At 43.1% G+C, this 17,086-nt stretch overlaps 1 protein-coding gene across 11 annotated transcripts in view; it reads left to right on the top strand.

Annotated features, from left to right (window-relative positions):
• TEAD1 (TEA domain transcription factor 1) overlaps window positions 1-17,086 on the top strand; it is a 260,643-nt gene that overhangs the window by 16,020 nt on the left and 227,537 nt on the right. For 7 of the 11 annotated variants that reach the window (XM_067749858.1, XM_067749856.1, XM_067749854.1 and 4 more), the window contains exons 1-2: window positions 4,607-4,632; window positions 5,976-6,105. The exons of 3 other annotated variants lie outside the window; for them this stretch is intronic. In XM_067749858.1, coding sequence (XP_067605959.1) covers window positions 4,622-4,632; window positions 5,976-6,105 — 141 coding nt within the window. In that variant the 5' untranslated portion in view covers window positions 4,607-4,621. Of the gene's footprint in view, window positions 1-4,606; window positions 4,633-5,975; window positions 6,106-17,086 lie in introns of those variants that run through there. One more of the 11 variants, XM_067749857.1, reaches the window with a different exon arrangement.

Raw genomic sequence — 17,086 nt, 5'->3', positions numbered from 1 at the left:
TAGAGTGCCAAGTATCTCTTCTCTCTTAGCATCTTTCTGTCTTTTTGAAGGAGGGGGACAGGAGCAGTGCCTTATTTTTATTTATTTTAGATTTTTAAAATTTTTATTATGAAAAGTTCAGTATAGTAGAGGGCAGTGAACGTCCCTGGACCATCATGACTTAGCAATAGTCATCACCCCATGGCCATTCTTGTTTCTTCTAAATCGCGGGTTCCTTTTCCACTAGATTATTTTGAAACAATCCCAGATGCCATACCATTTTATCTGTAAAGGTTTAGTATGTATTTTAAAAATATAACTCTTTTTAAAAAACACCAACTGTAATATCATCACGCCAATATTTTAATAATAATTCCTTAATGTAAAATAGCTAGTGGCTCTTTAGTTTTCCTTGATTGTCTCATCACTGTTTTTCCATAGTTGGTTTCCATAGTTGTTTAAATTAGGGTCCAAACAAGATCAAAGGTTATCTTTGGTTGTTCTGTTTCTTAAAACTCTTTGAAGATCTCTTCCCTCCTTTATTCCCCCTCGCGGGTGATGTGTTTATAAAAGCCTGTTTCTCTTGTCGAGTTTCTCGCTCATTCTGGATTTTGCAGTTGCATTCTCTTAGTGCTGTTTATCATGCTCCACTATCCTCTGTATCTCCTATAAATTGGAATTTAGACCTAGAAGCTTGGTCTGTTTGAGGTTTAATGTTTTTTGTTTTTTAAGGCAGGAATATTCCATAACTAGCAATCCACCAGGAGGCACGTGATGTCCAGTTGTCTCTTTCTTTGTGTGTTAGCCACTGATTTATGATCTCTGCCTGTATCTGTTATTTCATATGGGCTTCGTAAACTGGTCATATTCCAGTCCTCTCATTCTTACTTCATTTATTAGCCAAAATACTCATAGAAACTTTCTATCATCAATTGTTTGGTTAACCTGGCATATAGTTGTACAGAAAAGGCAGGTATGTGGTTTCTTTTGTTTGTTTGAATATTATTATGCAATCGTGGATTTAAAATTGTCGGATTTTTTTTTTTTTGGCGGTACGCGGGCCTCTCATTGCTGCGGCCTCTCCCGCTGCGGAGCACAGCCTCCGGACGCACAGGCTCAGCGGCCATGGCTCATGGGCCCAGCCGGCTCCGCGGCATGTGGGATCTTCCCAGACCGGGGCACGAACCCGTGTCCCCTGCATCGGCAGGCGGACTCCCAACCGCTGCGCCGCCAGGGAAGCCCTGTCCAATGTTTTTGACTCTGTGTAGTTTCCTCTTCCTATTGATGCTCAAATTGTACAATCTTTGGGCAGTGAGAATTTCTTTAGTTGGCTCCTGTGTCCTTTTGATGTGACCCTTATTGATAGCAGCTTCCTTGCTATCCTGTGTCTTTTGTATTCTTGGATTTAGAATGAACCATTTCCGCAGAGCTTGGTTTCTTTTAGTGGGAAATGCTATTTCAGAGCTACAACTTGGGTAGGGTCTCTGTCACACACCCCTCGCCCCCTTCAGAAATGGATCCCACCTACCATGTCAACTTTTTCGTCCATGATAAAAACTTTCCTTGCACACTTGTCTCATGTTTGGCCCCTTTGGCTCTCATTCTGCCATTTCCACTCTTGTGCTTGTCATCATGTCCTTTTCTCCCCTACGAAAAAGGCCAAACTGAAGAATTCCCCCAGGACAGTTCATGGCTTGACTCTCATCTTGAAGGCCAAAGCTCACATTAATTTAGGCTTCACGGAAGACTTTAATCATTGCTTTCAGTCCTGTCTCCCTGATGGTTTGTTCTGTGCCTTGTTTAAATAACCAGAAGGTGAGAGATTCCTTATCTTAAGACCGCTCTGAGCCATTCAGACTGCAAGCTGTATTTTGATGATATTGTTGGGGTCAATTTACACACATGTGTTTGAATAAATACTGGTTGAATTAAGTTTTGTACCTTTCTCTCCTAAAGTGTTTAAAATAGAATATATTTAATCTCTCACTCATTTAAAGAGTTTATCACTAACACATTATTTTTATAAGCTAAAAAATTTTAAAGCTCTGGTTTTAGGCAGCTGTATGCACTGGAGTCCTAGATGGAACACGGCTCTTCTGCTGTTGTGGGAATACAATAGTAAGCCTTTAAGTCTAAAATGAGTGTTTTTTGTTTAATGAGTCTCCTATTAGACTTATTTTTAGTAATTTCTGTCTTTGCTTTTTGGAGATTGTTTGATGCCCCTGTTGGTGCGTCACAGAATATGCACTTAGGCCAAAAGAAAATCTCATTTTAAATACATCTACAGTGGTCTCTCCTCAGAGGTTCCATTCAGGCCTGAAGTTTCAGTTTCAGTAATACTTTTTTGTTTTGTTGGTGAAACAAAGCCGTATGCGTTCACAGTCCAGCCAACACAGCCTCACAACAGAATGAGTGAGTAGTACTGAAATTATCATTCATGCCATCCCTGAGAAATTAACCAGCATCCTGTCCTGTGAAACTTCGTATACTCATTTAATATCCCTACCACACCCCTTCCCACCGCCCCCCCCCCTTTTTTTAAAGGCAGCAAGCTTCGTTTAATGGTTCCTCTGTGTTAAGGAAAGTACAGTAGAGTAGGGGTTTATTCCCTTCCCCTTCCTCCAGGGGCACAGAGAGAGGGTGAGGAGCCCTATAATTTACAGGCAGGCGTCTGTGCCCCGAGGTTAAACTCGTTTCACAACGGGAATTTTCTTTATGGTCCTGTGGCTCCCTAACACAGGGGAGGCAAGTGGTAAAAGCTACCAAAGAAAAGCTGGACTGGAGCCACTGACGTCATGTCAGTAAATCTGTTGGAGGAGCCCAGCTGGGCAGGGCCTGCCAGGCAGCCCTTGCACTTTGGCCTGGTCAACTGGTCTTACTGCTTCTTCCATCCCCCATGGCCCCCCTCCCCCTCCCCCCTGCCATTTTTGTCTTCTTTTCCCCCTTCCCTCTGTGTGACTGGACTGGTGTTGAAACCTGTAAACGGTTTGAAAGCCACCCCTGAAACTGGTCCTGTTCTTGATGCCCCTAGGGGGAGGGGCAAGGAAAACCCAAGGATTGGTGGGCCAGGGAGGCTTGAAAACTTTTCACTAGTGGGCTTTCTTGATGATGAATGCATCTATGGGGCAGTTACGGGGAGCAGCTAGAGGTGCCAGCTTCTGACTCTACTTTTAGAGAGTTTTGCTTTTCAGGACTGATGTGCCTGTGTGTGCGTGTGTGTGGAGGGGGGAAAGAGAAGACTGGTCAGAGGATGGGTGGAAATACTGAGTTGCAGTCTTCCTGTAGAGGATGATTTAAGAGAGTGATTTCCACCATGAGTCCTTTATTACCCATTACTCATTGGTCAGCTAACCCTGAACTCTTTCCCTGGTTTGCAACTGTAGCAGTTAAATTTAGAGCTACATGCCGCTTTCCATCTTGGGTATTTGGAGTCACAACCCCAGATGCACCTGAATTAAAACATTGCTGTGCTAAATCTATTTTTACATCTAGGGGAATGATATCTAAAAATAAACCTCATCCCACCTGTTATTCACTTTTGGGAAGTTTGGATGCTATCAAGTCACAGCCCACAGATTAGGCTTTTGATCATGGCTTCAAATGTGGCGTCCACATTCTGCTTTTCCTGCCCTTGGTGTGATGTTTTCATTGTTTCATTAACCATTGTCCTCCTGTTTATTTTGCTGTGAATAGTCATTTGCAAATAAGAGTGAAGCCTAGGTTCAGATTGGTTTTCAAGTTCCTGAGTCTTAGGGTCAGAAACGTATTAAAAGCAGTATCTTATCCATGAATCATTAGATGAGTCAGTTCCTGAAACCACTACAAGCCTCATAGTTCTTGGCTACAAGCAAAAGCAGGAAATCCAGGCTTCAATAACTTCCTTTCCCAGTCCTGGCTATAGTCGCATTGGTGGTTAGGTTCTGCTGCCTGCCTTTGTAAGTGGTAGAAAGATGTATGTCTGAGGAACAAAGACACTCAAGTCAATTTACTGAAACTGTTTATAATTTGTGGTCTTGCTCTGAATGTCAGGCTGCATTGGCATACCCTGCCCTGCGCAACTCAGCCAGGAAAGGCAGCTGGCTCGGTCCGCCGAGGTGCCCCCAGAAATGCACAGGAAATGTTTCAGGGAGCTTTAGTTAAGCGTCCAGTGAATCCTAAAACTTGAGGGCATGCAAGCAGACATTAGGGGCAGAAAGCTCTGGAGTCCATATGAATAGCTGAAGTATCAACTTCTTTTGTTTTGTTCGCCTAGTCGGGAGACAGAGAAGGGAGAGAGAGAGAGAAAGGGAAGGAGGGAGGGAGGGAGGGACGGAGGGAGGGAGAGAACACACGAGTGCCAGCCTGCCCCGAGCTCTGGCTCTCTTGCTCTTGCTTTTTCTTGCAGTTTACTTCCTTATATACAGGGTTTTTTTTTTTTTTTAATTCCTTTTGCAGTGTTTCAGGCCAGTCTTACTGACTTCAAAATCAATTTGATAACTCTTTTATTAAATATTGTAAAGAGTGAGGGAGAAACGTGAAATGCTGCCTCCCAAAGTCATGGGTCTCCACACCCTGTATGTATTTATTCTCTTTTATGAGCAGCCCCCCCTTGTCTGCCTTCATAAGTGGGGGCAGACTCAGGCTGGTGTCTCTCTGCTGCTTTATGGTTTGCTGGTGAGTTTATGAACTTTTTCCATCTTAAAAAAAATTAAAATTGAGTGTGATGCGTTTTCAGTTATTAACTCTAATGTTCTTCTCCGATGCTAATTGGTGTTGGCCAGCTGGAGGATTTGAGAAAGTGGGACTGAAACTAGACTTTTTTCCACTAGGTTTACATGGAGTCATTGGAAGTTCTGATAGGAGTCTAAAAATAGAGTGGGTAGACAAACCCTGTGAAAAAAGATGAGGAAAGAGAAGAGAAAAATGAACCTATGAGCGGTCACATATTGATGCTGTCTTTTAAATTGAGCTTGTTTCCAATTCATAGTTAGCGATAGCTCAGAAAGGTCAAATTCTATTTCAGCCTTTGTAAAGGATAAAGTAAAAGCAAATGCAAAAGTTTGCCTGCCTTCTTAATGAAGCCTGGCTGATTCAGAGCACAGCCAGGCTGGTGGGTGCCACTTTGTTCTTACTGGTCGTTTGTATTTGGGTAATTCTCTATTCAACTTCAGTCTGAGCTGAGAGGTTCTGATGAGTTTTTGAGAAAGGTGGACTCATCTTCATTTCAGAGGCTGGACTGAGAGTCATAATATCTGACTTTGGTTTTCCAGATTTCAGGCTTGTCCAAAAAAACCGCTTAATCCTAGGTGAGTTTGTTAGGAAATCACTGAAAATATATTTCCCTTATTAATATGTGAAGAGTAACTGTCTAAACTTGGAAGAGATTTTTTCTTATGTTGTAAGAGATACAAACCCAATTATTTTTATTTGTCCTGCATTGATCTGAGAGTTAATTTCTTTTTAAGGTAGCTTTCAGGCTGGGAGTGCAGATTGAATCTTGAATTGCTTACCCTCTCTGGACCAAGTTGTTCAGGCTCAGGGATTGATTCATTAATTAAAATCAATGTAAATGGATTTGTAAGCCTCCTGTAACAGATTATCTTATTAGCAACCACACGGAGCAGCCCATGATCTGGGAGGAATGTGTTTGTTGCTCTAGGTGAAGTAGACCCCCCACTGATGGACTCTTTGGGTCTACTTTATGAAAAACCCAGACGCTTTTGTAAGGAAGGAAGGAGCCTTGCTTAACCTTTACACCGAACAGATTCTTCCTATGGAAAATTATTTTTAGTATGCCTGCCCCAGAAGGCTTTAGTTCTGTGTGTGTATTTCTCTACCATGACTGTGTCTCTCCCCTACCTCTGTATTCATGATTCAAGGACATTTTTGTGTACTGCCGGGTTCTGCCTGTTTCCAGGCAAGATTCCTGCCGAGAACCCTCCTGTAAAGAGGCAAGGAGGAACCAGAAATAAATTCCTATTTGATAACAACAAAGTGCTTTTTTTCTCCGACCCAAGCAACCAACAGGCAAACTACAAAGAAGACATTTATCTGTTATTTGAGGATCTGGCTGTACAGCTGTGCTTCCTTGGAGTGATGATAAGAAGACAAGATGGTACCTTTGGAAACCTTGTGGCTTTAACAAAGGTCAGAGTTCATTAAACTGTTGTCATTTATATTGTCATTTTTTGTAATTGTGCCAGACAGGTAGATATCCTCTATAGTTAGACCAACTTACCCACCTTCTCTCTGATGTTTGGATCAAAGGGGGCTGTCTGATCCAAGCTGAGTTGAACTCTCTCTCCTGAATCTTTTGGGATTGAGACAGCAATCCTAGTTGGTCTTTGATGCTCACCCTACAGTTCAGGGAAAAGCTAACTGGGGAGTAGATGTTTGACCCATGGGTACACAGAAGCATAGAATTAAAACTGATTTGCAGAGAGAAAACAACAAAGCTGTTGTGCAGAGGAGGAGATGAGAGACCTTGGGAATAGTCTCATTTCCGGATGGTTTTCCATTTCCTGGTTTCCATTTCCCATGAGGGCTGGCTGCAGTTCCTGATTCGGGGTCATCTGATAGACCCCTTGGCCTTATAATGAACCCACGTTCCCCTACCCTTCTTTTTTTTTTTTCCTTAGGTTAGTGGGAGTGGGTTTCTGTTAATTGAAACCAAATGGTCTCTGGCCGACTAGTTTGCTGGGAAGTAAGCCCTGTGTGGTGTTCTGGAGAGGCCCTTCTCAGTGTGATAGCACACAGCTTCTGCTTGGTCTGCAAGGCAGGGCTGCTGTCCTGGACCCAGTTCTCCAGTATGGATTCTGTCTGAGGGAGCTAAGCAGGTAGTAACAATAGGGTTACCCTCCTAACCTGTGTTTCAGACTGGAACATTTCCAGGCCTTATGTAGGCCTTTCTGCTGCCTGGTTTGCCATGTGGTTTAGGTTGTACGGTGGCTTGGTTCAAATGTGGCAGGTGAGGAATTTTTCCAGTCATACCCTGGGGCACTGAGGAGTTCTGGTGGCTGAGCACCTGGAAGGAGGGAGGCCAGGTGTGTCATTAGACCTGGGTGTCCTGCCTAGTGGCGCCACCCTTCACTTCCTCCCCTGCCGTCTCTGATCAGTGTGGAAAAGCATGTGCTCAGTGGCCTTTGCCAAATGCTTCCTGATGATAAATCCAGTGTGTATATGTGCACGTGCATCAAGCTTCCTCGGTCAGGGAACCTTCCAGGTTCATTTTATTAGCAAATGGATTAAATGGCAAACGCCTCTCTTGAGGAGACCTATAAGATGTGTGTGTGTGTGTGCCCCTGGGGATGGTGTCAGAAACAAAAGGCCTGCTTCATCTGCTGTTCCCCAGATTGGGGAGCATTGGGGGTGGCAGTATAAATGAGCAGGGAGGAAGATTTAGGTGAGACTTAACATTTAGAAATAGCAAAGTAGAAGTTGTTGAAGAGGATAGAATTTGTTTTGGAAAACCCTTACCATGTACATTAGGAGACATATGCAGTATTTGTTGGCATCTTTTACAGATTTGAAGCCATTTTTAGTTTAGGCTTGATATAACACGTTCTACCTGCGGGTTTGTTTTTTTTTTTTAACTGAGAAAGTTTGGAAATGTTTCCTCCTTTTTTTTTGATTGACATATAATTAAGGTATAATATTATATAAGAAAGTGATTCACAGTTTTTAAAGGTTATACTCCATCTATAGTTATTATAAAATATTGGCTGTATTCCCCATGTTGTGCAATATATCCTTGTAGCTTATTTTATACATGATAGTTTGTACCTCTTAATCCCCTACCCCTATACTGCCCCTGCCCCCTTCCCTCTCCCCACTGGTAACCACCAGTTTGCTCTCTATGTCTGTGAGTCTTTCTTTTCTGTTATAGTCACTAGTTTGTTGTATTTTTTAGATTTCACATATAAGTGAGATCATACAGTATTTGTCTTTCTCTGACTTATTTCACTTAGCGTAATGCCCTTCAAGTCCATCCACCTTGTTGCAAACGGCAAAATTTCATTCTTTTTTTTTTATGGCTGAGTAGTAGTATTCCATTGTATGTGTGTATACGCACACATACCACATCTTCTTTATCCACTCATCTGTCGATGGATACTTAGGTTGCTTCCATGTCTTGGCAATTGCAAATAATGCTGTTATGAACATTGGGGTGCATGTATCTTTTCCAGTTAGTGTTTTTCGGTTGTATGCCCAGGAGTGGAATTGCTGGGTCATATGGTAGTTCTGTTTTTAGTATTTGTGTTCTACCTGTTTTGTTCATAGTGTTTAGTTTGTATATTTAGAAAGTGGAAACCTGGAGAATTTTTTTTTTCTTTAAATTGAGAAGGGATTGGAAAGGGGGGCAACGTAGAAATTTGTTGGGACGTGGACATGAGGGGGTTCAGATTTAGACAAGTATGTTCCCAATGTCACATCTAGTAAAAACATCTAATGTTTACATGATGTTTTACAATTTACACAGCTCTTTCAATAGATTAACTTATTTAAACCCTCACAACAACTTGGTTTGTATAAGTGAGGAAATACAGTCCAGGAGGTTAGGAGGCTAACCCAGGATCACGCAGCCAATAACTGGTTAAACAGCGACTGGGTAAACCATCACTGGGATGCCACTTAACCATGCTGTGGGCCTCCTTTGCTGTGCTCCTGTACTTTTGTCAGCCTTTGTTGTGAGAGGAGAATATGTTAGGACAAGGCTGCAGGAAGGTGATGTGTGGGTAGGGGAGGGAGGTCTGGGGGTGGGAAAGAAGTTTGAACTACCAGTTCAAACATGTCTCTCTGTAGTATTCAGAGCACAGAAAAGAGCAGGAAGGGACTCAGACGATCTTGTCCACTGGATTTCAAACCAGGCTGAATATCTTTGTCACCTGGGGAGTTAAAAGAAGAAAATACTGACTCTTCCTGTTCACCTTGGATCTTCTAAATCAGAATGTCCAATGGTGAAGTTTGGACCAAGGTTCTGAAACTTTCCCAAGTGATTCTTATGAGGTATCTGAGCCCCACTCAGTTCTGGCCCCATGTCTCTTTAATTTGAAAAGTTCTGTAAAATTTAGCTACTTGGTATTCCCGGGAGCCTGTTAGAGATGCAGACCCTGAGACCCCCACTCCAGGCCTGCCAAATTAGAATCTTGACTTTAACAAGATTCCAGGTGAAGAGTATGCACATTAAAATTTGAGAAGCACTGCTAATGTCCCAGCGAAACGTCAGGGGGCTGTAGGGTGGGGTAGTTGCATATATTCTTTCCCAGTTTGTCATTTGCCTTTTGACTTTCCCTGTTACATAACTTTCCATGCAGAAATTAATCTTACATCAAATTTATCAACTCTTCCTTTATGGTTTCTAGGTTTTTCATTTGCATGCAAAAGACCATCTTATCCTGAAATTATTGGAAAAATGTCTTACACATTAAAAAAATGAAGTCATAATATACTTTACATAGTTGAATATGTCTAGATTTTGTTTGGTATGGTAGAAAGAGTGAGATAGAGATCCCAACCTTTTAACTTAATGCTTGTCTTGTCCTAACACAATTCATTGACTCTTTTCTCTATAGATCGGTAAACTAAATTCACATGTGCTCCATTATCTACCTGGAGCTTTAATTACCATAGCTCTGTGAGAGGGGTTTTGCTGTATAATTCAGCTACTCACTTTTTCATCACTTTCTTCTTTAAGATTTTTTCCTGGCTTTTTTCACAGGTGTGTTTATCTGTTTACACTTTTAGATGCACTTTGTCTAGTCAAAAAATTTTTCAGAAACTATTTTTATTGGGGTTCTATTAAGTTTATAGATTAGTTTAGCCTCATTCGATTATTAAACATAATTTTGTCTTTTCTAAATTATATATACTAGTTATTCAGAAAATTTTTTCAGTAACAGTCACACCAACCTTTGTAACAGGTGTTTTGCAAGTTTTAAGGATGTATCTTCTGTAGGGTTTTGTCTTCATAGAAACTCTAACTAACCATCCTATATGGTGGGTGCCTATCCCGTCTCTTCCCCAGCCCAGCTGCCTGTTATCCTGAATCATGTTCCTTTCCCTCAATAAAATTCATTTGTTGATGCTCTGACTGCTAGATTGTAAGCCCCACAAGGGAAGGTTCCATGTCTGTTTTATTTTCCAGTGGAATTGCTCAGTGCTTAGAAAATTCCTGGCAGTTGATGCTCAGTAAGTATTTGTTAAATGAGCTGGAATGAGTGAAATCCCAGTAACCTAAGCTTCTGGCCCTCTAGTTGAAGATTAGCTTCATGTGGGATGGTCTGGACTTGGATCCCAGTTAGAATTCAGCCCATAGTTTGAGAAATTATTCAAATGGATTAAAGTGAATATGTGGTTTTTGAGGGGAAGCAGTAGTTATCTACCAAATGAATCAAGGACTGGCCTGGAGTGTTTTAATCTATGAAAGTTGACGAAGTGGTAGAAAGTCACAGTGAAGCGTGGAGATTGATGGTGATCGATAGCTAGTGCAGGTCTCGTCACCGGCCAGTCCTTTGGTAAATTAATGCACCCGGTCACATCCCACCACTTTGTGTTTAGCAGCGTCTGTCTAATAGATCATTCTGGTTAGGTTAATTTTTTTTTTCTTTAGGGGAAATAAAATATTGCTGCAAAGAACTTTGGACCTTTTTTCTGTTACTAAAAGTCCCTTACTGAAATTTGTATCATCTATTTATTAAACCCTTTCGCTTTGGGTACAAATACCCAACTTGTGAGCACCTTATGGGCAGGAACAGAATCTTCATTCATTTTTTTTTTGAAAACAAATTTATTTTATTTATTTATTTTTGGCTGCGTTAGGTCTTCACTGCTGCGCATGGGCTTTCTCTAGTCGCAGCGAGTGGGGGGCTACTCTTCGTTGCAGTGCGCGGGCTCCTCATTGCGGAGCTTCCCTTGTTGCGGGCTCTAGGTGTGCGGGCTCAGTAGTTGTGGCACACGGGCTCAGTAGTTGTGGCTTACGGGCTCAGTAGTTGTGGCGCATGGGCTTAGTTGCTCCGTGGCATGTGGGATCTTCCCGGACCAGGGATTGAACCCGTGTCCCCTGCATTGGCAGGTGGATTCTTAACCACTGTGCCACCAGGGAAGCCCCTTCATTAATTTTTATAACTCTTAACATCCAGGTGCTTGACAAAAGCTCAAGTAGTGAGAGAAAAATCAAACTCTAAACATACCGTGTATTTTAAAATTGTTGGAAAAGTGACGTTTTATCTGTAGTGTGCATTGTGCAGTGGAAATAACTTTTGCGTATGTCCTAGTTTTTTGCTGGCTTTCTTAAAAGCCACACGGATCTTTCAGGCTTTCCCTCCTATGATGGAAGAATTTCTAGAAATTGTGTTTCTTGACTCTCATTTATTTCCCCCTCACTCTGAAATGAGAAGTGTGGGATATTTCGATGGAGTTGGTCAGTCATTTAAAACACTGCGGCTTTGGCTCTGTAGTTTGTGATTTCAGGTCTATATTTGGAATAAATCGAAACTCCAGTGCTATTGGAGGCTTTTAACACATTTGGTGCCAAGGGGCTTGGCTTTGCAGATTATAAGTAGTTCAGTTGATTGTTTCTTCAACAAAAATTATTTTGAAAACCATCACAGTAGCTCCACCGCATGATTCTGTGGTCATCTCCTTGAGCTCCATTCGAGATACCCTGAGAAAGCCTGTCTCTAACACTTGCCTGCCTTGTGGTTCAGCTTTCGAGCGAAAAACCATGGTACTTCCCCACTGATGACCCTGTTCCGCTCGCTTTGAATTTGTTTGCTTCTTCGTGTGGACAGTGTACACTGTTTGAAGAGTGTATGTAAGCCCGCTGTGTTTTCTTTAATAAAACTGCATTTATCCTTGTGTAGACAGATTGTGTTCTTTGAGTCTAAATTCTTAGAGAACTCTGGGAACTGTTTACTTAGATCTTTTTTTCTTTCTTTAAATAAAGCGCTTCCTCTAGTTTATCAACTTTAAAACTGTTAAAAGTCAGCCGAAAAAGTTGGTTGAAGGGAGAAGGCCCTGTTCTTGAGTGGTTTGTATTTGGTAACTGTATTTTGGAGTGATAAGGGCTTTTACTTCTCCACAACCTGTATCAAACAAATCAAAACTGTAAAATGAAACACAGGCTAAGGTCACAAATCTAAATTAGGCCTTTCCTTTGACCTCGGAAGTCAGGTTTTTGGAAAACCAAACAGGGAGGCTTGAAGACATGAGGTGCTGCTATATTAAAAGACTTCTGAGTAAGGGGCAAAGTTGAATATTTGGAGCAGGTTGTGCCTGTGGGTTCTCACTGCTTTTGGATTCCAAAGGATGGGGTGACATTTCAATTCTTTATATGCTAGGGTCTGTGTTGGGTGGTGGGGACTCAGAGAAGGATGAGAACTCTAGGCTAGTTCAGGAAACTTCAAGGAACTCCAGGGTAGTGGGAGGGAGAGAGTTGTGTTAAGGACACCGTCCCAGTCTTCTGTGGTGAATGATGTGATAGGGAGGCGCACGGTCTGCTGGAGAAGAGCCTCGGGGCTGGGGCTCCTGAGTTCCTCCCGAAGCTAAAATAAAGAGAACTTAAACAGGGTATGCGAGCTGCTGCTCTTTATGGTCTCCTGGACTCTGTAGACTACACTCAACATGAAAAAGATGAGTTTCTGTAAGAAATCCTATCCAGAAAGTGACAAGATGTTGCAGGAAATGTAAACAAACACTTGGCTTTAATGGAAGGCAAACTGCTGGGGGGGCCGCCTGCTGCAGCCCACAGGGGCTGGTTTTCTCCTCCCCATCCCTGGCTGGCTCTGGAACCCTTCTTTTGATCTGCTTACAGGCTTTGTAACTGGAGAGCTGGAGGAGGTAGAGCCAACTGGGTTTTCTATGGGCTTCTTTTATACCTGGTGTGCCCTGGAGTGGCGAATTCTGCTGTCGGCACTGGGGGTCTGCCCCTTGAACCTTTGTGTGTTCTACCCTCAGTCCCGTGGAAGCCTCAGGTGTCCCTGGTCCTGGGCTGGTACCAGCCGGTAGCTGTGCAGGGCGAGGATGTTGGAATTGCCCCTCAGTCTTACTCTCTGGGAACATCATGGACAAGGTTGAGTAGAGTGTCTCTCTTTCCTTGGGCTCGTTCCCCAGACTAGTCCCTTGTCCCAACTCATGCCTCCCATCTGTACAGTGCATTATGTCTTAACATCCTGTGGCCAAATCCACTGCCCTATTAGCTCCTCATGACAATGCTGAGAATAGAAAGAGTAAGGATTGTTGGCTCCGTTTTCGAGATGGAAGATTTGAGGCTCTGAGGACTGCCCCTGGGTGTGTAAGGATTGAAGTCTAGCAAAGAGTCCTCTGAGTCTTTGCCAAGTGCTTTTATGGCTGAGCAGCCCCTCCAGCAGCACTGCTTTTCTCCCAGGCTGCAACCCTCTCCTCCCCTTTCGAGTTCTCTGATCTCTCAGATCGCTGACTTCCTCTCCCCCCCCCTCCCCTCGCCCCCCCTCCCGGTAGCTGCTACCATCCTTTCTCTTGTCTGGATTACTCTAGTCATCTCTGAGATAATATCCCAACTTCAGGATGTCTCATCTGGTTAATTAAGGCTGCTTCATCATCACCATCATTATCCAGTGACACTTCTATAGCAGTTTTTATGGGTGGCATTATTCTTATTGCTTTGCAAATTCATTTAGTGTCACAATTCTGTGAATTAGGTAGTATTATCATCCCCATCTAATAGATGAGAAAGTGGAGGCACACAGAAGTTAAAGACCTTGTCCACAGGTCAGAGCTGGCTGGCTCCAGTGGCTCTTAGCTGCTGTGCCTGATCCTGGGCTCTTGTTTCTCCAAAGCTGCTTCTTCCCTACGTACTTCATCACCCAGTCAACAAACACATTCGCCTAAGGCCAGGTAGATGAGGCCCCTGCTGTGTGGTTTCAGTGTACCTTTCCAGCCGGATGGCCTACAATGTGTCCTTCCAACATATTGGATTCTTCTCATATCCCATACCGGCTGTACTCATGCCACTCCCTCTACCAGAAAGGCTTTCTGTAGCAGAGCACGAGGGCTCTACCACCCATGATGTGTGTGACATTGTGCTCACCAGGATTTCCATGCCCAGTCCCTGCAGTATCACCTGGCACACTGGTTTGTTGTGGGATTGAAGTGATGCATAGCAAGGGCTCAGAAAAGAGGAGCACCTTTTCCAACTGTTTTGTGTTGAAAACCTCCTCCATTTCTCTGCAGCTACCTCCTTCAGGAAGTCTCTTCCTTCTTTACCAAAAGGGACCTTTACTTCCTTTGGCCCGTCAAGGTCTTAATGGCACTTTCACCATCCAGCATGTTTTACTGGCTTTTAATATTATTTTTTGTTGCACCATGCAGCATGCGGGATCTTAGTTCCCCAACCAGGGATCAAACCCACGCCCCTTGCAGTGGAAGCGTGGAGTCTTAACTACTGGACCACCAGGGAAGTCCCTTTACTGGCTTTTGTAGGTGTCCTTCCTCCTAGGCTGTAAGCCCTTTCAGGGCTTGGGCTGTGGCTTGCACACCTTTATGGTCTCCGTGGTACTTTGCATATAATAGGCATTCAGAATGTATCTGTGAAGTGAGTGAATTTGGGGGCAGTGGGATTTGGTTACTGCATTGCTTGGAGAGCTGGGTGAGCAGTGCCCCGCGTGGGTTCACCTGCAAGAGCAGCTCTCTATTGCATGGGCTCTGGGTTCTGCTCTTTATTAAAAGTCTTCCCTGTTATAGCTGAGATCCTCCCCTCCATTTCAAACCCAGGCTCATGGGGTGGTGCAAATTTGCACAGCCATCTTATAAGCAAATTGGCTAAAACCCCAAATCCCCTGGAAGCAGAGTGGCCTTGGGCGTACTTTTAAAAAACTGCATGGATTTTAGAGCATGGAAAGACTTATGTTAGAGGAACTCGACTCCTGCCAAGTCAGAGACATGTATTATATTTATCTTCTATCATGGCTGAGTCGGCATTGTGATTGGTTTGTTTTGGGAGCTCCCCTCCATGTACCTAGAGCAGAGGAAGATGATGTATGTATTGGCCAAGCCTCCTGCCAAGCACAGGGAGAATGCGGTGTGACCACTCCATTTGGTATGTGGAATTTGCTGGAGGAGCCACTCTTTCCACTTTACAGATGATTGAGGTGTCTGAGACCAGGCGACCTGAATCATATTAAGCCTGCTGATGAGAAAGTCTTGGTGTTCCCTCCCAGCCTCCTGGCCAGCCACTCCCACCCATGATTCCTGTTTCAGCCACACTCAACTGTCTCTTCTGCCTCCGTGCCTTCTCTTCCTCCTGCATCTACCTGGGATATGTTCTTGCTTTTGTTCAGCTCTTGCTTCTCTCTAAAGAGAATGTACAGCATTTCACAGAAGCCTTCCCGGTTCCTTCAGGATAATGTAACTAAGCCTTCTTTCCTTTCCCCTAGTCCCCCATACTGTTACTCTGCCTTTGCATTTATCACATTGTCCTCTGTATCTTGGGTTTACTCCATTCCCTCCCTCTGAGCCCCTTGAGGGCAGGAACTGGATCTTATCTGTGTATCCTGCCTGGCACACAGAAGCTCAAAAGCACGCTTGCACAAGTCAAAGTATTTGGATGTGATAGAAATGGTTAACATTTGCCAAGTGCTGTACCTGTTTGGTTAACAGAAGTGAGTCCTGGTTCTGGTGATGGTCACTCATTTTGGGTATCTTCAGGTTACTTTTAAGGGTATTGAGGAACTCTCCAAAATAAAATATAATTAAATTTATGTGAATGGAAACATACACCATGCATATGCCTTGCGAAGTAGACAGCCAGTGGATGTCTGCAGGTTGACCAAATTAATGTGTGAGTGGTTGGATGAATGAAGTGAGCCTCCATCCTCTGGGAAGGAGGGAAGGGTGGGATGTACTGCACTTCTGCACCGCTCTTGAACCTGCATTTGTTGCTTGGCTTGAGGGCTGAGGCAGGAGCTGAGCTGACAGCGGCTCTCGGGGAATCAGCAGGTCTTGTGTGTCTCCTCACATGTTCCTAGATCCCAAGGGTTTACCCTGTTCTTAAGAATCATAGAATTCCACCAAGTTTCAACCTGACGTGGAACACGTACTTGTAGCTTCCCAGTCCTCACCTCACAATACTCTGTGAAGGTGGTTAGTGTCATTGTAGAGTGATGCATACAGAGAGAACCAAATGCTCCCCGTTTAATGAAAGTGCTGGGGCTGTATGATGAATGCTCTTATGATGTACCTCAGCGGAAGTGTGGGTGGTGCAGTTGTCAACGTTTTGCTTGCATTTGTATGTGTTTATCCAGGCAAACATGAGAAAGACCAGTTCTTTCAAGTACTTGACACACAGAAGTGAAGAAAATTTCATCTTAATATTGTGAGAACAATGGCAGCAAAATTGCTGAAGGGCTGGTTTGTATACCAGCTGTTACCAAAAGTTGTGTGTTGTACATACAAAACTGCTCATTCAGTAGGTAACCTCTTAGAGCGATGCTATGTGTGTAATATACAGTGTGGGCATTATTCTAAGATATTATCTTTATTTTTATGAGTTATTTGTAATGGCGTGGATAATAATTCTTAGGAGTTTACTTTTTCATACTAGAGTTTGTTGACCACTCAAGGAAAGGTTGAGCTCCAGATATTTCAAATGAGGTAATAAATCACTTTTTTACATTGGCTGACAAACTCCATTACCTAAATCTCTCAAATATAATTTGGTACCCTCGCTTGTATATCTTGTTGAAACTTTTACAATAAATTGAATGAGTTCCATTAGGCAATACGGGCTTGTGTTCTCACTGTGCGTATTCACAAAGGCTGGTAGAATGTCAGTGATGAAGTCGAAACTTAGTTTGAACTTAGTGTGTGAAACAAAATAAATTTGACTCTTGAAATTTTGCATAAATATCTGTCAGAGCCTGGTACCAAGTATCTGGGGATTTTTAGAGCTGACCTCATTTGAACGTTGAATTATGTTCCAAGATACATTTTAACAGTGCTTTCCTCCACACATAAAAGCTTAAACTGGCCAGTGAAACCATTCTTCACCTCCCTCCAAACTGAACATTTCCTAATAAGAAATGTAATCCAACTTGAAATAAAAATTTCCTAGGGGCTTCACTGGTGGCATAGTGGTTGAGAATCCACCTGCCAA

The sequence above is a fragment of the Pseudorca crassidens genome, chromosome 9 (assembly GCF_039906515.1).
Source record: "Pseudorca crassidens isolate mPseCra1 chromosome 9, mPseCra1.hap1, whole genome shotgun sequence".
NCBI classification, from domain to species: Eukaryota; Metazoa; Chordata; class Mammalia; order Artiodactyla; family Delphinidae; genus Pseudorca; species Pseudorca crassidens.
This window is presented reverse-complemented; position numbering and strand designations above follow the sequence as displayed.